Source organism: Triturus cristatus, chromosome 10 (assembly GCF_964204655.1).
Source record: "Triturus cristatus chromosome 10, aTriCri1.1, whole genome shotgun sequence".
In the NCBI taxonomy this organism is placed as follows: Eukaryota; Metazoa; Chordata; class Amphibia; order Caudata; family Salamandridae; genus Triturus; species Triturus cristatus.
The window spans coordinates 210,235,355-210,259,805 of NC_140593.1; the positions used below are offsets into that span (position 1 = coordinate 210,235,355).

At 41.5% G+C, this 24,451-nt stretch overlaps 1 protein-coding gene across 6 annotated transcripts in view; it reads left to right on the forward strand.

Annotated features, from left to right (window-relative positions):
- The window catches only part of NEBL (nebulette), a 678,034-nt gene that overhangs the window by 429,295 nt on the left and 224,288 nt on the right, over positions 1-24,451 (forward strand). For 4 of the 6 annotated variants that reach the window (XM_085630816.1, XM_085630817.1, XM_085630818.1 and 1 more), the window contains 2 exons: positions 4,330-4,425; positions 8,199-8,306. The exons of the other annotated variants lie outside the window; for them this stretch is intronic. In XM_085630816.1, coding sequence (XP_085486942.1) covers positions 4,330-4,425; positions 8,199-8,306 — 204 coding nt within the window. The remainder of the gene's footprint in view (positions 1-4,329; positions 4,426-8,198; positions 8,307-24,451) is intronic. 6 annotated transcript variants of the gene reach the window in all.

Consider the following 24,451-nt stretch of genomic DNA (forward strand, 5'->3'; position numbering starts at 1 on the left):
AGAGGAGTAAAGGTTATCTAAATAGGAGCATAGCAAAATACTTGCCTGTAGCCGTTCCAGAGAGAAGAAAGGTTCGGGCATCTTGAGTTTAGGGCTTCTCAGAATTTTTACTGTAAAGTGAATAGGAAGTGCTGAAAAAAAGGAGGTAGGCATAGGGTGAGAAGGAATCTGGGATTTGGTAAGAAAAGTTCTCTAATCAATGGCTAGTGCACAGGAGAAAAGTAGCATCTCACCATCACCTCTTCAGAAAATCTGTGGTTTAGGTATGATTATATCTAAAAAAGAAGACCTACTGAATGAAAGATTCCTGACATCTAGTGGAAACACCAGACCCAAGGTCTCCTGACTACTGACACCCAGGTACTGTAATTGCTTTCCAACAATAACGTTTGTGGCTTCCTGTTTGCCTACTCCAGGATCTCTGGACTCTAAGCAATTCCAGCTGATCGCAAAAGAGTGGACCATGCAGAATCCTTGGTTAGAGAGAGATCAAGTGCCTAGAAGTATACCAGGAAGACCTGGCATCTGCAATAGAAACCTAAAATTGTTTTTCAATCAGTTTGAGAAAAGTGGGTCATAGTCATTATTTCCTGCTTCGGGATGATCGAGGTTTGGCCATGGAGATTGTTCCTTATGCAGACTAGCAAGTTTTTGTTGCCAAATCCAACAGCTTCAGCTAGAGATCAATGATGATATATCTTTCTTTCAGGGAGGTCCACCAGCCCTTGCCCCACTGACGAGTTTTGACCTCCGTATCTGATGGTTAGTCCTAAAGAACATAAATTTGTTTGGAATGACCCACTTGATTTATCTGGCCTATGCTCTATTGCAGTCGGCCTGAAATGCACGCAGCTCTCAGTCAACTGTGGTCTGTTGCTTCAATAGCTTTTTACTGTTCTAGGCAAATTTTGCTTTAAAACATTAAAGAATATCTGTGGCTCCCCTTACACAATTTCAATGATTTTATTTGTCTTTTTTGTTCATAAATATTTCTTTATTTTTCTCTGTTGCTTCGGTATATTATAGTGTTCTTTACTTGAAGATTCATTGTATTTCTTGAAATTAAACATTTCTGTAGGAATTGACTTTTGCTTTTGCAATAGCTATCAGTGGTTGAGCAGAGTTTCTCTGAGACCATTATACAGGCATAGTGGTGTGCTTAGCAACTTAGTAAGGGGTCCTCTTCCCCATATTAATAATCCACCTTCTGATAATGGTAATATGTTCTATATGATTTTTCAGCTGTGCCAAAATATTTTTGGCTGTGTCTCCACTTTAGAAATAACATTATCATGCTAACTCTTCTTTATTCTTAAACAACTTCTCAGAGATTCAGTTTCAACCAGCAAAGCATGAGGATTTTAATGGCTGGTCCTCGGAACGCTTCAAAATCCAACTCAGTGTTTTCTTGGTTAGGGTATGGGATTTTTCAACCTGCTGCACTTGCCTTTGATCATGGACTTTCTGTAAGGTTGCATTGATGTTATATTTTCATTTGGATGGTTCAGCTTGGGTATTCGCAGATACTTACCCTGGAGTAAATGGGTTTCTATAAAGTTGCAATAGGTGTTATATTCCTTCCTATTTTAAGCACATTTTCAGGGATGTTTAAAATAAGCACAGCTCCGGCTGATTGAACGTTCACACCAAACGAATGACTACCTTGAAATCACATCTTGGTTTCTGTGAATCATAGGACTAAAATCTTCCTTCTTCTGAGGGAGTTTTACTGGTCTTGTTTTACAAATCTCATTTATTATACAATGATGACACAGCCAGGGTTTTTTTCCTGTTGTCAAAGAAGGTTTGTTCATTTCATAGGTGTTTAGATGGGTATTTTAATGAGTTGCATCTCTGCTTCACTCTGAGACATGTTTTATCATTGCTCCTATTGCAATGTTGCCCAAATCTTAAGCATCTGTTTTAGCTTTCCACCTTCCACTGTCTTATATTCAATCTCTTTTTTTCAAAGTTGTCTGAATAGGATGTTTCTAACTGTAGGAATTGAACTGAATTAGAAATGCCTTCAAAGATTTTCAATCGGGCTTGGAACTCGGGTGCAGGTTGACAAGCACCCTCTTTCCTGTCTGATGCAATGTTTAAGGTTTACGTCCCTACTTTACATCTCTTACCACCTTGTATTAAAACATTTACATATTCAGGTAACCCACTCTGTTTGGTTTAGTAATCTTCCTCTGAATTTATCAAATCATAAGCTGGTACATCATATTACCTCTTCCACAGCACTGTTTACCTGTTATGTTCACTTCTTTCTCATATACCTTTTGATATGTATCTCCACAGATTGTTAGATACATCTCAATACCAAGTCTGATTTGATTTGTGTTCTCATAAAACACACACATTCAATCATATTGCCTTATTAAATAAAACCCTAGAATTGGAACTATGTTTTAACTTTTCTAAAGCCTGGAAAGCTCAGCTATCCTAACCAAAGCAAATATGAGTTGCCACTTTTGGGATGCAAAAAATCTGCCCTTCAAGCTCATGTGCTTGGACACTGATATCACATTTCTCAATTTTTATGCAAACAGGCTAAAGATCTCCTGTTCAACCTTTACCACAATTTGCAAAGATTTTTTTATTTATCTACAGGCATGGTGCGATTCCATCTAGAAGAAGTTTTTACTGTACCTTTATAGCCCACTGCCGCAGGCTTTACTAGTTGCTAATGGTCCTAAATCCGAATTATAGGACTGAGATGCATATGAGCGCCTATAACAACAGAGAGGGCCAATAACAACAGGTATAGCCAGAGGAAGGCTATTATAAGGGTATTAGAACATTCCACTAACTAAGGGTAGAATGTTTTAAATTAAAAAGGGATAAAAATAAAGAAAAACAGTGGAATGTTGGAGCTCTGGGCCTATACCACCCATACCATGTCTGCCACAAGTTCCCCAATTTTGATGCATGCCAATGGCTTCCATCATGTTTCTCATATGGAGTCAGTTTTAAGAATTCCAGTTTATGTATGCTATATGAAGTATACCCCCCTGATGAAAAACCACTTTGTCATTACATTGGGACGTAATTCTAGCTTCCCATTGTTAACATTGAGCAGGGCTCAAAAAGCAGAAAACACATTCATTGCAATGCATTTTCACCTTGTGAATGCCTCCTTTGTATATATGTCAAGCACAAACTGACATCACAGGAAGACTTGAAATTCATCTTAGAGAGAAAACCTATGGGAAAGTTTACAGGACAAACCCAGGGGTGTAACACAGCCCCCGCAGCCCCCGCGGTGCATGGGGGGCAAGCTCCAGGGGGCCCCCTCAACACAGAACTCTGGCCGAAGAGCTCCTGATTGAGCCCAAAGGGCACCCCTCCACGTACCTTGCAGGGAAGCCCCCTCAATTTTTTTCGTTACCCCAGTGGACAAACCACCATCTTGTAAGAAGTTCTTCATAAGCTAGACCATGATTCTTTTCTCAGATCGATGGTGTCGGTTTGTCATGCGAAGAAGGAACCCATGTATGGCATCCTTTTCCCACTTGTCAGCTCCACAGCCAACTTTCCCGACCAACGCATTCAGCTGATCATGAAACAGCCCTCACCTAATGTTCTATTTGCTACTTTAAGAAGAAGTTTGAGGTGTGGTTTTAAAAAGGCAATAGAGTGTGGCTTTCTCCAAGAATACGGCCTCACTTTGCGGTCGTAAGTACTCTGATGAGTAATAATAGAACTTAGTGTAATGAGCGTTAATTGTAAGTAATATACAATTGTCATTGTTTATGGAGTCATTCTGTTAAGGGTATGCCAAAGCACTGTACAGAATTTGCATGCTACATACGTTTCAAGTTGTTGGAGGTCTTACCTCCGGGATGTAGTACATTTGGAAAGATGGATAATTTGAAGTACCATTTATGCCACATATGAGGGAAACCATTATAAGTGAGTAACCTACACACTGGTCTTTTTAAATACATTTTATTGTGGCTAAAACATGTTTTGCTTGATGTCTACAGACCATACAATGGCAGAGTCTAAGAACAAACAGTGGCCATTCTCACAAGTAGTCACATAATATAAAGTGTAGGTGCATATTCTACTACCTAATTGTAAAATGCCCTTGGTTTTACATTGCATTGTACTTGTACTGTCTAATCGATCCTTTTTAAAATAAAAAATACATTTTTAAAATCTAGAATGATTAGATTGCGACATCTAATGTTTCAAAACAAAAAGCTTATTTTTTGCATTCAAACTTGAATACATTATGAAAACATAGCTTGCAAATAGAGAAAGTACATTTTCATGAGTGTTTGAGATTATCATACTATTTCAATTATATTTCCTCTTCAGAAATGTTACAGGGAACAGTATGAAAAATCGAAAGGCAAGTGCCTCTTTGTACCAGATACCCTACATCTGAGAAATGTATCGGATGCTATTTCAGAGGTGAGTAATGGAAGTTATAGTTATATTTTCTTTTCAACATATCCTACATGACCATGTGGATTAAGGGTGAGACATGAACCTTTCTCTTCTAAATCCAATGTACTCCACTTTTCACTACTGACCTGAGTAAAGATTCTGGTTTTGTACTACAAACATAGACTTAAGGCCATATAGCGGAGACTTTGCTGTCTTCCTGATTGGATAACAACATTTCCATCTGGGTGGATCATATTTAGTAGAGAGACATTAGTCAACATAATGCTTCTCTGCCTAAGCGAGTGATTCAATTTTTCATTCTGCTGCCTGCCTCATACCTGCATATCACTACGGAATGTCAGGTTGGAATTACATCCAGTGGAGGAGGATGGCTTGATGAACCCCCACTGTTGGGTGGGAAAATTTCACCAGCTGCATTGTGCCTTACCTTAAGGGAGGTGTCAACCTAAAGGTAATCATCACCAATTTCAGAAATAAGGCCCTAAGTGCTAATACTACTCAATACTACTCATCGTTAATTTACATGATAGCAGGTAAAAATACCTATGGTGACATCCTCCTAACAGCTAACACCCCTAGCAAACCCTGAAACTAAAGACCAAGGTAACACTTACAATCACTGGACACAGTATAATGAGGTGTAGTTACAAAAAAAAATCATACTGGCTTTGCAAGGGTGTCACCACATTAATAGAAGCTGGAACATGTCATTGTAAACCAATACAACACCATTAAATCCACTTACAATGACGTTTATTAATACCTCTAATGATTGACTGCACAAGGAAAGTTGAGTTGTGCTTATTGAAGCATGCTCTAATCGCCAGGTGTAATTCTTTCAGGCTTCTATGTTTGTCAGTTCTTGGGGAGTCTGATTTTCACTGTCCTCTCTCCTCACACAGGTCCTGGCTCTTGTCTAGGCCCCTGGTGTTCAGGCCCCCACAACATGGGCCACTTGCAGGTCACCTGGGATATCAGAAGTCAGGGGCTTCCTCACTCTGTAGGTCATGCGGGACTAGTCCACAGAAGTTCCAGGAGAACCCTCCAGGGTCCCCTTCCCAGGTTAAGGGCAGTGTGAAAATAATTACCACATACAGTTATTGCCTTTACCATCTCCTCTCCCAGGAGTAGCCTATTCACTGGCAAATGGCCACATTGTGTACAAAGATGTTTAATCCTGCAGTTGGCTAGCAAAATAATTAACTTAGCGCAGCAGAGAGATTCAAAGGCTAGAAACTTATTAGTAGCGGAGTCAGAGAAAAATCAACAATATTGAAGTGCCACAAGGATTTCAGATTTGTTGATATTAATATCAGATTGGCATTCAATATAATTTGCCACAGGATTGATGTGTCACACTTCTCTGAAGGCCTAACTATGAAGAAACTGTACTTTGATGTGGATTTCATCTATAATGTATAGTATACTAAATCACTCTACACATTGACCATAAGTCACTGTGAGGGCACAGTATTTAAAGATATAGTGTGCCACCATATTAGAGGCATTTTAGGCAGTAGATATTTGGGGAATTCTATAGACCAAACACGGCCTAGGCTATACAAAAAGTATAATCACAGCAAGATTAAGGTGGGACACACAGGCTCTCGCCCCCTGTTTAGTAGTGGTAAAGTGGTTTAGTAGTGGTAATGCTTCCAGAGAGATCAGACCAGAACATAATGAATAGTGAAACAATATAGATATACATACTCATACTATCAATGCGACATATTATAAGGCCTGAAAAGTCAGCAATAATCCCTCAAACTGCCCTTCTGCGACTGGTCACCAGTGTGCAGATGCTGGGCTGAGCCAGATGTAGTCACACTCTTGTGGAAGGACCACAACAACAATGAACATCATTGTGTCTTGTAATTGCCATAAGAAATGTGCATGTCTTTTGCATAAACCCATCCTGTGCTTTTAAATTAGTTTTGGAGATCACATTTTATCACCCTAGCTTTAATCAAGTTATACTAACTGCCTTTTTATTTGTCATCTTTTAAGTTGAATGCACATATTGTAGGACTCCATTTGCTATGTACTTTCCCAGTATTCTTTTAAAGTTATTTGTTGTGCAATTGTGCTAATGGAGTAAGACATGTACCAGTTGATAGAGATTTCACAGTGAAGAAGAAAATGAAGCAAAAAGGAGTGAAGTAAAAAATGCCCCTATGACCATGCGAGTGAGCAATCAACAATATGCACTGTTTGCTTATGTCAGAGACAGTTCCCACATGTCTATCATTCTAGCAAGTGGCCACACAACCAATCATTCACTTTTAACAGTAATAGAAATGTCATCCAGCCACTCACACCTCATATGATGGTATATAGTGACACCAAGGTGTCTCCAGCAAATAATGTTTTTATTGAGAGTTTATATTAATGCCAGTGTCTTGTAATACATAACTCCAATTAGCAACTACTGAAGCCTTTTCTTGTCAAACAGTAGAACACACCCTAGCCTTGCTTCAAACATTGCTTACAAGTGCCACATCAAAGAACAGCCCTACCCACAAATTCTACTCTTTCAGTTAGTCAGTTTGCAAAGTATATTTCATTTGTATGTATGAGCAGATTACCAACCAACAGTATCTCTTATAAGAGTATAACTAAAAACATCTTCACACATATATATATATATAATAAATTGGAAGTGAGAGGATTGATTAGAGTGGCATACTTCTGTGGTCCCCAACCTAGCTGTCTGCACAACTTTGAAACAACCTTACTACCAATAAGTGGGGTGCTGAAGCAGTTGCCTACATGGGTAGCTCTTTACACCGTGTAAGGTGTGTGGCTGGAAGGATGTTGTCTTTGTTTTGATCCTATGTGCGAACTGTTTCCATGTTGTGTGTGATGACCATCAATGTGCGGTTATTGTGTTATGGGATGCAGCACATAGCAGTGTGGTGGATGATGAAGTATGAGAGACAGATGCACAGTTTTATGGTTTTCAGTATCCTGGTAGCATTGAACACCTCTGCAGGGCCTTTTATCATATTCTTATGTACTCTGCTTAGATGGTTACAGTACCGAGCACTGGCGTAACACAACTTGAAAGGGCCTCCCTGCAAGGCACTTGGAGGGGCCCCCTCTGGGATTAATCAGGGGCTCTGCAGCCAGAGTGCTGTGCTGAGGGGGCCCCCTGGAGATTGGAGGCCCCCCGCACCGCGGGGGCTGCGAAAGCCTGTGTTACGCCCCTGGTACTGAGTTGTCCAATCAGAGACTTTATGTATAGTTGTGGTCTTGACCTGGCATGGTTGTTGGGAGAGGGAAGTTGAGAAATCTGTTGGGATGGGCACTTTTGTGTTGTCACCCCATATTTGAGTGTCTTTGTGAGATACAAAGAAGCGGTCGGATTATATGGATATTTGAGACTTGCAGTGTGAACTATATTAAAGTCCAGCAATGTGCGAGAGATCTCTTCAGTTATTCCATGCCTGTTCATTTTGTGATGTTCGATTTATTTTAGCTGTTCAGTGCAGGTGGTGGACTGCCATCATAGCAGATATGTTTTTGGAAATTTTAGAGGTGTAAGTTACAATTTGCTGCTGACCATGACAAATTCTGGTTTAGTATGAACATGCAGGGAAAATTCATTGAAAGTGCTAATTTGATTGTTTTCAACCCCTCCCCATCCCATGAATGACTGTGCTTGTATTTTTTCCAAACATCAAAACCGTTCAATTGCAATGGGTAAAAGAAATGTAAGACCATATTTTCGTCACTATACAGCTAATTACTTTTGTTATATATTCATCTCTTTCCAGACCAAATACAAAGAAGACAAGAAAAAACTTTCGAATTCTCTGTACAAGCAGATGCCAGCTACAATTGACACGGCATTTGCGAAAGAAGTTTCACAGTATCAGAGTGAGGTAGGAACAACCTCTTTTGTAATGCGCCCTCAGCAAAGCTTGTCATGCAGTACAGTGCAGTGAAATGAGATTTCAGTACTCAAGCACTGGCTCACTGTAAAATCCCCTGTCCTGATGTTTTGTATTTACTTAATGTAGTAGTTACACTGTAAGAGAAACAACATCCCTGTAGAGCATAATGTTCCTAATGTATTCCATTTTCATACAATAAAGAACTCTTCAAACAGCAGTCAGGCCTGATTTTGGTAACTATAGTAACACAATGTTTCTAATTTTTAACTTCCGTTAGAAATTGCTGGTTCAAATACGCTGAAGTGGCTTATGTTCTTATGTTGTACACTCTGCACTCAGTGACCCATAGAAAGAGATCCAATTCTGCATTAAAATTTACCATAGAACCAAAATAGCCTCGGATGATGAAACCTGCTAAATGCATCCAGCGTTCCATCCAGAATACCACCAATTGCAGTTACAGAGTTTCTTTCATATGCAAGACCCTTGTGAGGCCTATAGAATTTGGATAACGCTAAGTGGTGACCCCAGGTGGAGCAGAGGCACTAATGGAAACAAGCATTTGCAATGCAATAGGTCTCACATGGCTGAAAGTTTGAGCTATTGGCGTTGCTAATAATAATATCTCAATACAGCATGTCTCGCAGAGCAGCGCATGCACTGCCTAGGCTCGACCTAAAAACTATCATGTGCTAGGGAGGCTGCTGAAGGAGCAGTAGCGTCTTAGAATGAGATTAATTATTTTTGTAAAACTAATTACCCTACCTCTCCTGGGGCATTGTGAAAGACTCTGGCAGACTACCACTCCAAAGTTAAGCACTTCTATAACTTGAAATGTAGTGTAAATACTCTCGACTGAGGGATTTTTTGTTGATGGGTCCTGTGGTTGTTTGGAAGATTTTGCTAAATGTAGAAGAAAGATTCTTGCACGTAATACTTATTGTAAAAATGGTGATGTTATATTGTCATGCCCAAATGGAAGTTAAAATAAATGCATAATTCAAAGGTTAAAGAAAGTTATGGAAAATCCTCTTTTTGAAATACCATGAAATATTTCAATGATGAAAATGTATTGTTAAACAGTTTACCTCTACTTTTGGAATCCATTATCTGCCTGGCACTCTCAGAATGCAGATAGGCTACTACTGTGCTTCTACTGCTGTGATAAGCACATGAGGGGGTATTATGTTTTGCGTGTGCTGTTCCGCCGACCATCAGAAATGCTGTCAGCATTGGATATCCAGGGTACAACTGAAGTTGTATGACCTTGCTTCCTTGTCCACCATTGTCATTTGTAAGGACCTTTAGATGGTGTCACCAAAATTATTTACACGTGCTATCCACTATATAGTTGTTCATTTGTGCGTGGTATTTAGTTGTATGCATAATAAAGTACTTTCTCTTTTATTAAAAAAAGCCCCTGACTGGACAGCAATTTATTAAGTGTCGTTTGTTGAGTTGTTCAGGTCTGAGGGGCAGATTTACAAATATTTCACACAATCCAACACAACAAACAAATTTGTAAAGATATGGCGTTCTGATCTTTTCCCAAGTGTTGGTGCACTGTCAGCCAGTCAAGTATCACACACATGGATTTTCACAACAGATTTTAAGCATTGTTTGAAGTATAGCTCCTAAGGGTAAGGCTCCCTTTACCATTTAATTAAAGGATATTTTGCTGCACTTTTCATGTTCGACAGCCATCCTGTTGAAATACATTGCTACTACTTGTCATTAACCTTTTGAAAATGGTTACCAGTATGGCTAAGTGAATTTGTTGTTCATAAAGCAGGAAATGTATGAGTTTTCCTATCAAATTTCAATATGATAATTGCTCTGTTTTTTTACTATCTCTTTGTATATTAGGAGTAAGAAGTTTATTAGTAAGTGCAGGTAGGTACCTACAGCTACTAATAACACCACAATCCCAAATAAGGTCCAGTCAAGTCTCAATAGATGAATCCTTGCTGAACCCTTTGTAGATTAGCAGACGCGTACTCAGGCTCAACTTAGTATACCGGTGTGTAAAGAATTTAATACAATCAAAACGGATGCCTCGGTGAGTCCTGGAGTTCTTTGTCTTTGCCATCAACGTCAAAGAGCTCTGGAACCTTCAGCGGGGCCATGTCGCGGTTCAACATAGCCGGCTTGACTCTTGTCGTCAAGGTCAATGGGCTTATGGAGCTTTTTCCAAAAGTTGTTCAAAAGTTTCAAAACTTTCAGAACTTCTTCTAAACAGTACTCTGAGGGTCGCACAACACCAGCCAAGGGTCAAGAAGGTCTGATTTGCCTCTTGGAGGTTTGGAATCACAATTCCCACAATGCACCAGGTCAAATCTAGTAAAATCCAGGCGAAGCTGGTCAGCCGTGTTTGTCTTTGATGAAGATGATGTAGATAACTTCTTCCAGCACTTCTTTAACTGTTGCTGATCAGGGAGTCCACTCCTTGATCCTTTAAGACAGGCAGACTCCTCTTTTGTGAAGTGTTGAGAGTGCAACAGGTGAAGTCCTTATAAGTGCAGTCCTATTTGCGCAGTCCAATGGTCCAGCAGGGCAGTCCTTCTTCACAAGATGTTTCCAAGGAGGGATCTGAAGTTCTGTGAAGCTCTCCCATATTTATTCCATGTTCTGGTCTGGCAAAAGGGGGGCACCTACAACCAATGGGGTTCAAGTTGCCAACCTCTGTGAAGACCATTTCCTTAGAAGTGTATCATATGTTTGCGCCAGAATGCACATCTCAGTCCAAATCAAAATGGGGAAAATCTCTCCTGCACATTAAGGTCTGGCTAACCCAACCCACAGGTGTGGCTAACCTTTTTCTACACTCTCCTTCCAGACCCTCTCCTAATCTAACTAGAGGGCTCCCATCTGGCTGGGGTTGCAGGAAGTGGGGGTGAGCCTGGTTCCTGTGCTATCTGTGCTTCTCCCTTTGAAGACCAGTTGGACTACCCAGCCCCCTTTCTGTCCTGACATCCGCAGGCAGCAGATCTCCTTCCACAAGATGGTTGCATTGTTTAAGCCCAGGCCAATTCACACCTAGTCAGGAGCAGCTTGGCTCAGCCTGTCAATGGCTGACCAATTTGAAGAGGCTGTAACAGGGAAGCTTTAGGTAACTTCAGTAAAGGAAGTTATAAAACTATTTTCCTGAAATAGTTATAACAAATTAGACCTTGGCAAGTTGTTGGTATGTGGTGAGCATCAGTCTTGGTGACTGTATTCAACCCTCTGTAGTCCTCACAAAAACTTAATTCTTTCAACCCCCCTTTAGGATTCCATGTAGGTGCCAGTACCAATGGACTGGCCCAACGACTGTCAGACGGCTCAATTACCTCCAACTCCAGCATCTTGCCTACCTTAGCCTTAATGCTGGCTCTGACCTGGTCAGACAACCTGCATAGCTTGTTTTTGACAGGTAGGCTGGCACCAGTGTCAACATTACGGACAGACCAAGTGGTGATGCCAGCGGCCAAGGAGAACAGCCCAGCAAACTGCTTTAACACTTGTCTGCAGTCTTTTTGCTGTTGGTCTGTCAACTTGGGACACAGTATAACTGACCCATGTTGCTCATTGGTGGAGAGGAGCTCTGAAAAAAGCTCACTCCTCCTCCTCTGCTCCTTCATTCCTGACCATCAGCATGGTCATATCTGCCCTGTATTGGTGGGATTTCAGTCTGTTGACATGCAGGACTCTGCGGGGATTCATGGGAGTGCCAAGGTCCACCAAGTAGGTGACCTCACCCTTTTTCTCAAAAATTGGATAGGCCCAGTCCATTTGTCCTGGAGGGCCCTAGAAGCCACAGGCTCCAACACCCACACCAATTGTTCTGGATGGTACTCAGTCATAGTAGCCTTCTGGTAATGCCAGAGCTTCATGAGCTCTTGGTTAGCCTCCAGGTTGCTGCAAGCTCTGCTTATTTACTCTGCCATGCTTGACCACAGGCCTAGTACATAGACAGCACATTCTGTTTGGGTTCCCTGAAAGGTTCTCCCAAGACTTTCTCACCAAACACAATGGAACTCTTACAGGGTGCCCATTTAGTAACTTAATGGGGCTAAAATAAACCTTTTTCTGTGGCTCCTCTCTGTAAGCAAACAACAAGCATGGGAGGAGAACACCCCATTTCCTTCTGAGCTTGTCAGAAAAGCCAATGATCATGCCCTTCATGGTCTTATTGAACCTTTCCACCAGACCATGGGTCTGTGGAAGAAACAGAGTGGTGAACTGGTAGGTTACATCACATCCATCCACATCGCCTTCAGATAGTCAGACATAAGGTTAGTGCCCCTGTCTGAGGACAGCTCCTTTGGAAAAGCCACTCTGGTGAAGACACCAAGGAGGACATCATTTCTAGAAATCCACATGTTTCATCAGAGGTGTACTGTACCCCATTGTTAGTTATGATAGTGCTGGGAACACCTTCAGTCACGAACACCTCCATAATATAACATATCGGAGATTGAGTGTTGATGCTTTCATCCACTTTAGTCATGATCCAATGTGAACGGTAATTTACCAACACTAGCATACATTTTCCAGCCCACATAAATACTTTGAGAGAACCAATAATATTCAGACCCAATTTATCCTATGGTTTGGTTGGAACACTAACTGGGGACAAAGGTGCATTTCTGGTGGCTTCTGTTTTATCACTTAATGCGCATATTAAGCAATCTTTAACTTTTACGTCTACCACAGCATCCATCCTGGGAAACCAGTATGCAGCTTTAACCTTAGACTTTGTGAGACTTCTCCCTAAATGACTTTAGTGAGCTAGCTCTGTAATTCTATCCCAAAGATCTTTAGGGGGTACCAATCTATCCCCTCTCATAACCCAATTATTGACAACACATAGCTGATGATGCACAGCCCAACAGTCTTTAAGGCCATCATCTAGAGTAGCCAGTTTGTTAGGCCAACCCTGGACTATCTTTTCTTTTACCGTTTTGAGTGATCTAACCTTGTCCATGCCTGAATCCCACGCCTCTTATGAAATTCCTGGAACCTCCACTAACAAAGTGGATTCACCTGCCGTGTTACTTCCTTCATCTCCTGTTTGCAGAGTAATCTAGACACCCCTCAACCAGATTTTTCATGCAAGGAACATATTCAACTTTGAAATTATATCCTTAAACCCAGTGGTGGTTGGTTGCAGAGCTCATTGGAGGGGCAAAAATATGCACATGTTAAGCAGCATGAGTAAAGCATATTGATTGGCTGGAGTGGGCTGGCTCCATGCTCCAAAAGGCACTGTAGGCCTGGCCTGCTCTCCAACCCATCTGTCCAAGACAGCCGGGTTAGAGATATTTCAGTTGTCCATGTCGGTTTGGCAGTAGCAAGGTAGTCAGCCAAACCAACATGTGCAATTCCATTTTATGTGGCTACTCCTCACTACTACCAATCATTGAAAGCAGTGGCGCACTAGCTCTGCCCTGCCCTCATACTCTGTTTGATGGCAGAAAGCATCTAAAATAAGATAGTAATAAAATCATTTCATTGCCATTTTATTTTTTAAGCTTTCTGCCTATCAGTGTGGGGAGGCGGTGCTTCTCCACTCGAAATAAAAGAGCCGCCGCTGCTTCATCCCCCAAAAGACCAATTAGCAATCTGGAGGATTGTGTTCTCTCTTTTTTGGTGGTGAAAATATGCACCAGAGGCTTATGATAAGTGTGAACCATAAAAGGCACAATATCACCTCTAATATAAACTGTGCCTGTCAGTGAGACAGGCTGTACATGGTGCTTCTTTAATTACTATTCAGCAGGCATAACATGCTGAGGCAAACGTGTTATTATGGCAGTTGAAGAAAAATGCCTTTCCTAGCTGTGTCTGTCAGGTTGACAGTATCTGAACACTTTGCTGAAAGAGAAACAGAACTGATGCTTCCCTTATTAACATTTAGACTGTCACGGCGCGTTGAGGGATGGGAGTGGTTAGAGAAGTTGCAGAAACTGTCATTCCAAGCTGTGCCTATCAGCATGACAGGCAGAACACCTCTGCCAAAGACAAGAGCAGAACTGGGATATACTGTAATTAAGCTGTGCCTGTCAGCAAGACAGGTCATAAAAGTCGCCTCCTCTAATGACTACCAGGTGCTAACAGGGCTCTGAAGTAATAGTGCAATCACAACGATGCGTGCCGAGTCCCTGTTTCTTAACAGAGCTTTGCAAACTTAATGGCTCAGAGCAGAACCAAAGCACTCCTTTCTGATGCCTCCTGATCTGCTCACCCACCACAGTACATGGGCGACAGCCTAACATTCATAGTAATTTTTTCGGCTGAGGCACAGAAGCCACCTTTGTTTCCTCCTCTCCTTCGTTACATGGACCATAAACCACAAGAAGTTCTTGGGGAAGCCAGAGGCATATGATGTATCCTGAAAAGTGAACCGGTTACATTGTTGTCATCAGGGGGCTACCAATGGAATATTCAGGGCAAGAGGCTCTCACTGCTGTCCCCTGCTAGCAGATCGTTGCCAATATTGTAAAGAATATATCTGACACAAATCATGTAGATGAACAGTAGCCTTTATTCTCCGACGACTCTGTCAGACACATCAGCTATTTTCTGTCAGTAATCACAATGTTCCAAACTGTTATTCCAACAACCATGGAATGTTGGAATGCATTAAGTCACGAAAAACATGGGGGAGACAAGGGAAAGGTTACACAGATGGGACAAATGCATTGTCAATATAAAATCTGATTGTAGATTGCAACAGCGATTCATCAGTACTTGTAGATAGGTACCCACTGGTAGTAATAAAACAACTGCAAATAAGGTCCAGTCAAGTCTCAATAAATGAATCCTCACTCATCCCTTTGTAGCTTGGCAGATGAGCAGTCAAGCTTAATTTAGGAGACAGGTGGATAAAGCATTTAATATCACCAAAACAGTGAATAAGTAAGACACAAAACACAATAAAGACCCAATACCAATTTATAAAAACAGAGAACATGTATGGATCGTGGAGCCAGAGTGGAAGTTAAACCAGAGTCAATACGGCCCAGTATTTAGTCCCAAGGCACAGATGATGCCGGGCAGTGACCCTCTGACAGTGTACAGACTGCAGACACCCACAGATTTGTTCGGCTTTAATGAGTCCCAGAGGGAGAGGAAAACCCACTGAACAAATATTTGTAACACAAAGACCTCAGTGACAACCTGGGTAAACTTGTGAGCATTAGGACCAGCTGAGGCATCAGCACTGTGACCAGTGACCTCGATGAAGTGCACCTTGCATATTGGCACTCTTGTGCCTTCTCCTTGGAGTCAGAATGGCAGGATGTGGTCAAGTCCTGCTTTTTTATGATGGCATTTGTCTTTGAACACCCTGGGAGAACTTCACACTAGAAGTGGAAAGGTTGCAGGAACACCCCCATGACTAGGACTAAGGGCCTGATTATGAGTTTCGCAGACAGGGTTACTCTGTCACAAACTTGACAGAGTAACCCTGATATCCTGTCTTCCAAATTACAATTCATTACATCCTGTGGAACTTGTATAATGACTGAAGGGATATCTGTCATGTTTGTGACAGAGTATCTCATCTGCCAAACTCGTCATCAGGCCCTGAGCACAGTCCCAAGTCTTGTAGCCAGATCGATATGAAGGCTTCGATGTCTTGTTTTCAGCAGTATGCAGCTTCCCCTACAGTTCTCAAATCATGATCGGGTTCATGAGGGCAAACTTATCTTAGAACTTAGAAACATGTTCTGAGCCCATGCACCACAAAAACACTTTTTGTGAGCCCGAGACTGATATCTGGTTCCTGTAGTTGCAGCATAGCTTGAGTCCTGCCATGTTCAGTGGGGACTATGGCCATATGTACAAAATGTATTTTGAGTTTGCAAAGAGCCTGATTTTCAGAGTCGGAGAGTTTGCGACCACAAAAACTTTTTTGATATATACAAAACACAGATTGCTATTAGGTAACATTTCCAAATCACTATTTTTGTTTAGCTCATCAATGTTTGGAAAGGTCATGTTTAGAGCTTCTCTTCCAAATTGCGAATCTCAGTTGTTTACATGAATGCTTTGTAACTAAATTACAGTCATAAGACATTCATTTTTGTAACCTCAAGGGTGCTGTTGACCATACGCAAATGGAAGGGGTCCCATTGAATGCTGATACAAATACATTTTTAAGAGAAGGCAGTGCTCCTACAGGCTACTGCCTAATCTTAAAAAATGAAATTTTAAAGATTCATTTTCTTTTTATAAATGCATCCTTTACGGAAAACGGGTTGCATTTTAAAAAAAAGATTGCTTTTAAAAAAAAGCAAACACAGACATGGTGGTCGGCTGGGGAAAAGGCCTTTACAATGCGGTCCTAAGCACACGTACTGTTTCCCCGCAAGCTGAACATAGCTTGCTTTAACCATGCCTATTCCTTAACTTCACATATGCGTGGTTAAGGTAGTCGGGGTTCTAGCTGTCTGAGCGGATGGGCAGGGAGGGGAACCGGAAGGCATGCAGCAGGAACGACCGGGATGCTGCTTGGTAAGTTGGGCTGGGGCTGGGGCCAGGGAGAGGTGGAGGTAGGTTTAGGTGTGGGGGCTGGTTTTAGAGCTCAGTGAGGGGGGGGTGGTCAGGGTAGTTTTTAGGACAGGTAGCCGAGTTTTAGAGCTCATGGCAGGTGGTAAGGAGCAGTTTTCATAGAAGGGTATCGTTTTTAGGGCTCAGGGCGGGGGTGCTGAGGTCGGGTAGTATTTTTGGGCTTGGCGGATGGGATTTAGGGCTCAGGTTAGGGGTTAGGGGTATTTAATAGGGCTGGGGTGGGTAGATTATAAAGCAGGAGAGCTGAATTTTAGAGCTCAGGGCATGGGGACTGGCGTGGGATCTTTACCACACATATCATTTTACCAAACATGCCTTCACAACTAAATTTGTTGTAAAGGGATGGATGATGAAGGCATGCATGGTAAAAACGCGATCTTTGTAAAGACCGCATGGGTAAGGCATGCGTGGTTTAGGCATGCGCGGTTGTGTCGTACAACCGGTCTGATGACCTCAGCAGGCCACCATCCCTGTGATGGCAACGATTCCTAATGGGTCGCAAATTGTGACCTACCTCATTAATATTTATGAGGTAGGTCGACTGCGACCCCATTAGCAATTGCTAAATGAAACTAAAAAGTGTTTCATACATAAGGGATAGTGATTTTCTAATGATAATTTGCAGAGAATCGCAATTAGTAAATAGCTATCCCTAAAATCTTTACATAAGCGCACTATGAAAAAGTTTGAAAGTCAGAAAGTCATCAGAATCCGAAAAATATATAGGTGGAGCTTTAGGCATAGGCGGGCACAGAAAGATAGCAACTGGTATCAGTGCAGAGAGATGGCACTTATATGCAACTCTACTTAGTTACTTCTGGGATGGTATGGATCCAAAATGGAGGTTGCACCAAGCCACCTAGCAGCACAAGAGTGTATTTCTGTTGTAGAGGGTGCACCAGAGAAGAAGTCAGAATCACTAAAATAAGTCCATAAAGTTTCTTTTATTCTTCACAATAATCAAAGTGTGGACATCAGCCAACGCGTTTCGTTCCATAAGAACTTCATCAGGGCTATTAATAAAAATGAAAGGTTGTATTGCAAAACGCCTCCAAGTATAAACAAGCACAATTGAAAATAATGACAGAAGGAAACCCCACGATCCTGGGTCATATCAGTCTCATCCAGCCGTGATACTCTCATAAAGCAGAAATATTTGTCAAAGAGTACTCCAAACAAACAGGAACGCGTGCATTGTAGGTGCCACCTAGCGGCACAAGAGTGTACTGATACAAAAAGTCTCTGGATCCAGTCAATCGCTGGATGAATACTTTAAGTTGTGGAATCTGCAGTTATACGTATCCAAGAGAATTGAAATGTATTTTAGATAAAGAAAAGAAGAAAAATGCCACAAGTAAATCATGCAATGCCACACTGGGTAGTATGTGCTTACATTCTTGCCTAGAGAATTCATTTGACTGATTATACATGTAAAGTGCGAATGTAGACACTTTGGGAAAAAAAACCTTTTATGATATCTTGTGTGACACACTTATTATGTAGAACATGAGGTCCTTGTATTTACACAAAATCCACAATTTCTATTTTCAACCTTTTTGAAACTACACCACAATGTTATGAATCAATGCGTCTGTTTAGAAATAATTTAGAGTAGATCAATTAAGGAAGAGTGCCAGCACCCGAGAGCAACAAGATGGATGAAGCTGTTAGAACATACAGTATTTCAGGAAATAATCAAGATGATTTTTAGCACAGGTTTTGAGCTTAGAAGTGTCTCGTCAGGGACAAAATATCTTGTCCTAAGCTAAATAGTAGTTAGTTCACTTGAAGAACAAATTAATTCATACTGTCATATGAATTTCAGAATCTGAGGCAATTGATTTTGGTTGGTCTTTGCATCTTTATTGAAAGCTGAAAATACTTTTTCCATTGTGGAATACAGATGTTCCACCTCTTGTGGATGAACAACACCAAAGTCCTATTGCAAGACTGGATTGATAAACAATACATACTGAACATCTTCCTTTGGACTGTCACATCAGCAAAATCCAGAGTGCAGACTAGATAAAGAACTAATTCCTGACATTTGTATTAGGGAAAGTACAAAAATTGTGAGATTTCAACGGAACCTTCTCCAAAACATTGGACACTTCATTCCCCAAAAAGATTTTAGAGTCACAGAGGAGTTATTGGTGTTATTATGCACTGTGTACAGAAAGATATCAGGCCAGGGTGAAAATTAAATTACACTGGTGTAATTTATGTCATTTTGATAATTTCATGTTGTAAGATATTGGGTTGTTGGTTGACTGGGGTGTGAGCCCTGGTCAAGCAGCAACTACAATCCTTGTCAAGGCAAGGCACAATCCAACCCTAAAGTAACCTGTGCTCAAACCTGTGGTAGCTTGGTACAGAGCAATCAGGCTTAACTTGGAGGCAATGTGTAAAGTATTTATGTAACACTTCAAGCCGTAATAAAGTGAAAACACCACACAAAAAGGATCCCACACCAGTTAGAAGAATAGAGTATTTTGAAATAAATAAAATAAGGTCAAAATGATAAATGTCCAGTCAGTAGAACCGGAGATATGCAATTCTAAAGATTTCAGTGAAAATAGCACCAAAAAGCACAAAGTGCCAACTGTGGATATCTGGTCGCACCAGACCAGGAGAAAGTCACAAGATCAGGCCGACCATAATGGAGTGCGGACTCAGCTAGGCCCAATAAAAAAAGTACCTTAAATTCTGGTTCGCAAAGCGTTTTGAGGGTTCACATCAAAGATGTGTTGTGCTGCCGTAGTAATTCCTTAATTCTGCGATGCGGTGAGACTGCGATGTGAGGTTCTGCATTATGGTCAAGGATCCAGTCGATGAGGGCTTGTGATGCAAAGACCGGTGTCGAGGATGCATTGCCCAGTTGGTGTGATGTGTTGGTTCCGAGGAACTGCGAGGCTGCAATTCGTAGTCTGGTGTCATCTTCAAGAAGGCTGTCAATGAGGGATGCGAGCACCTGCACCGAAGATGCATTGCGCAGTGGCAGTTCCGATGCAGCTTGTGGTGCGATGCAAGTCTTTGGGATGGGGAAGACCCACACAGCAATGGCAATGTGTCGGTTTTCCACAAGGTTGTGCCGCTCAGCAGAGGAGATACATTGGTTCTGCCGGAGCCACAGAGGCTGGCAGAACACCTTAGGCCCACTTCCAGTGGTCAGGACTGTGATAGCACCACTTGGCAGGGTAGACTCATAGATGGAAAAGTCCAGGTGTGGGGATATAGGTTGTTGGAGTTTTCTATTTCTAATGCTCAAGTCAGGAGACCAGCCAACTAGTCCTAGGTTGAACAAATGAAGGTCCAGTCCTTCGCACCAGGGCAAGAGGGCAGCAGGTCAGTATAGCAGGGCAGCAGTTCCTTCAAAGCAGCAGTCCAGCAGAGTGGATGTCCTTTCAGCAGCACAGTAGTCCTCCTTCCTGGCAGAGAATCTACAGGTATAGAAGTGTACTTAAGAGTTGGTGTCTGAGGTCCAGTATTTATACCCAGTTCTGCCTTTAAAGTGGAGAGAAGCTTCTAGAGGTATGCCTTTGAAGTGCACAGGTGCCCTACCTTCCTTGCCCTGGCTGCAAAGTAACTGCAGGGGGTGCTCCCGATTGTGCATGGCTGTCTAGGAAGAATACACAAAGCCCAACTGTCAACTACAACACGTCATGTGACCCAGAGACAGGCTGCAGGTGCCAAATGGCTAATGCAAGAAAATGTAAAATTTCTAAAAGTGGCATTTTCAAAATTTAAATTTAAATTCCGACTTCATCATGTTAGGATGTTTCATTACATTTCCAAAGACACCAAACATTAAAGAGTCACCTGTCCCCATTTTGAAGTTGACACCTTATTAAATGTAATAAGGTAAATCCAATATTGATTTATCGGAAAGGTAAGCCTTGCAATAGTAAAAGTAAAATGTCCAACGTTTTAAAACACTGCCCCCTGCCCTCTGTTGCTGCCCTGGGCGAACCGTAGGGATGACATAAATGTATTAAAAAGCAAGGTTTGGGTCCTGGCAAAAGAATTTGTTTGCTAGGTCGAAATGGCAGTTTAAAACTGGGCACACAGACTGCAATGGAAGAAATGTTTAAAAATGCTACTTAAGTGAATGGCACAATCTGTGCTGCCGGCCCACTAGTAGCTTTTAATTTACAGACCCTGGGCACGGGTAGTGCCACTTTACTAGGGATTTGCTTAAAATAAATATGCCAATTAGGTATAAGTCATTCTTACCAAGTTTTAGGAAGATAGCACAATCACTTAAGCACTGGTTAGCAGGGTAAATTGTGCAGAGTCCTAAGGCCAGCAAAAAATAAATCAGAAAAAACAGGAGGCCTGAAGGCAAAACATTAGGAAGAAAAACATGTTATGCTTGTTGTGCAAAATTCCTGAAGTTATGGCATTTGGTAACTTTGTGTAATTGTACACCATTTTTGGTACATATTTACAGCTAATTCAAGGGAACAATAAAACACAAGCAGCTGTTGTTTGTGGTGCTTTTGGGGTTCTTTGCACATTTTTAGGCAAACCATGCATTCTTGTATCAAAAATTGAGAAGGACGTGCATGTTGACCTAAAATATAGAGCTAAATTATTAATTTGCATTTCACATAAGACTACTTAAATTTGAGTAATTTTGCTGAAATTTGCATAAGTACATGAAAGCTAATTCTGCAGATTTTGTGCACCCCTAGACTACACTACTGTCCCGATCACCTAAAGCATGCCTCCTCCTTCTCAGAGACATCTATCAATCTACAGGCAGGTTGATCATCTGATTACTTTGAATACCACAATCTCCTGCATTTGTCTCACTCGTTTTCTGGCTGGGCAACAGTACGGAGTGTCTGCTCCTCTGAGTCATGGAGGAACTCAAACAGACTCTTTAATGGGGTGGAACTGCAGGTCTTATCCTTTTGGATTTGAGAGCTGCTTTTTATATGGTATATCACCATGTTCTTCTCAAGCTTGAAAATAGCAAACTCACTGGAAAGGCTCTTTGCCAGTTAAACTGCTTTTTGGAGTCGAGCTCCTTCCAGGTGATGGTCAAGCCGTATGCTTCTATATCTCACCCGATTACCTGCAGGGTTTCACGGCTCTTCTATGAGCTGTTAACTTCTATGTCTGCTCCTTAGGGGACATAGTGGAATCCTTTGGTTTCTTGATAATATGCAATGCGTGTGGCACTCAAATAGTGGTTCCCCTCACCCCTGACCCTGGAAAGCGGATCTCCCAACCAAAATTCTGCCTGTAAGCCATTGCACATTGAATTTGGCTAAATTGCCTTAAAATCGATGGCAACAAAACAGAAAACCTATTAGCGGGAAACTAGGTGAAGAATTCAGGAATGTGGCTCAATTCGGAACTGACACTTGACCACCAGATTAAGACTGTGATCAGCTGCTGTTTCAGTATGCTGACGAGCCTCAGGAAAATTATTTGGCTATTGCATGCATCTACTCAAAGGACCATTGCAAAGCCGTTGATCATAGTGTAACTGGAATATGGAAATATAATTTACTTGAGAGCTTCTAAAGCTGCCGTTCAAAGGCTCCAAATGATTCTGAACGTGGATGCACATCTCTTGGGCCACACCCCCAAATACTCTCTGGTCTCTGCTAAGCTCAGAGACCTTCACTGGTTGCCTTTGTTAAAGCACATACATTTTGAAGCACTTTATTTTGAGTATTAGCGCTCACCCAGGCAGGACCTCACTGCCTTAGTAAGCTGGTGACCCCCTACTCTCCCTCAAAAACCATGTGCTCAACTGATCTTAGAGTACCAAAGATACATCATGCCAGACAAGGAGGTCACTCTTTATGACACCTGGCTCTAAAACGATGAAATTCCCACCCTATCATCTCTGCTTGTGTTTAACAGAAAAGGTATTCCATAGTCAACCAAAGACTTAGCTGTTCTAATTCTGGCATTAGTGTTGCAGATGGCTCATTCGTTTCTGCATAAACTTTCTAAAATGTCTTTCTTTCGATGCTTGCTATACCTATATGGTTGTGTGTATCACTTGCAAGGACCTATATCTAAATTCACTTATTTACTTCACTCAAAAACAGTAGCTGTCTTGCAAAAATGGTTTCTAAGAAGCAAAACCGCATGATTTTGTAAACAGTGGTAAAAAAGACATCTAGACTCAAACATTATTTCTCAAGAAATTCCCTCAAAATATTCAATACTAATACTACTGATATAATACTTCATCCATCAAACTTAATCTACAAATCCACGATAACAGATAATCTGACGGTAGTGCTTCACTTTAACACAGGTCCAACATTCTATTTACAATGCTTCACCATCTGCAATTGTGTTTCCATGCATGTGTGTAATGTTCCATTATTATTTTCTACAGAAACATACACCTCTCTTATTGTCAAAAATTGCACAAGTTCTTTACATTGAGCCTGTTTTGTAAAGCTTCTGTACCTCACATGGATTTATCAGCGCTTTGTCAAACACTACCAAAATAAGAATAAATAAATAATTCTGAGACTGAGAAGTGAATTGTCATTGTGCAAGTCATTATTTGACTAGTGTGGTGATGCCATTTTGCAGCACTGTAATCAATGGGCCTCCATATCTAATTGGAAAGCTATGCATGTTACATGTAAGAGTGGTGTTGGTGTTCCTCACAGAGAAGCATGCTTCATTCTTGTTAGACCTGGCATCCTTGGTGTGGTTTCCCCAGACTTTTTGCCTTCTGACCTCCTGTTTTGCTGACTTCATTTTTGCTGGCTTTAGGATTCTGGGCACTTCATCACTCTTACCAGTGCTAAAGTGCATATGCTATGTACTCTAAACATGGTAGTTTTGGCTTATCCACAATTGGCATATTTAATTTACTTATAAGTCCCTAGTAAAGTGCACTATATTTGCCCAGGGCTTGCAAATCAAATGCTAGTAGTGGGCCTATAGTACTGATTGTGCCACCCACTCAAAAGCCCTTCAAACATTGCTGGGTCCTGTCACTGCAGAGCCTGTTTGTGCAGTTATAAACTGCCATTCTGACCTGGCAAGTTAATCAACTTGCCATGCACCAACTTTCCTTTGTATTACATATAAGTCATCCCTAGGGTAGGCACTAGGAAGCCCTCTGTGCAGGATGCACTGTATTTAAAAAATAGGACGTGTAGTTTTAAGTTTTACATGTCCTGGTAGTGAAATTCTCCCAAATGTGTTTTTCATTACAGCAAGGCCTATCTGTCCAAAGGTTAACATGGGATTGCCTTAAGCATCTTTTTTCAATTGGAAGCAGATATAAATATGGTGTTTGGTGTCTTTGGATTCACAATTTAAAATCACAACCTTGCAGTGAAGTTGGATTTTAAATTATAAGTCTGGAAATGCCACTTTTAGAAAATTGGTGTTTTTTTACATTAAACAGTCTGTACCTCTGCCTGTCTCTGAATACATGTCTGGGTTGGGTGACAGCTGGGCTTTTGCATTCCCGCTAGACAGTCGCACAAGGGGAGCTGGGGTGTGACATTTGCATCCTGATGGCCCATCACCAGGCTGATTGGCCTTCCTGAGGTAGATTGGGAGGGAGGAGCTGACACTTGCAC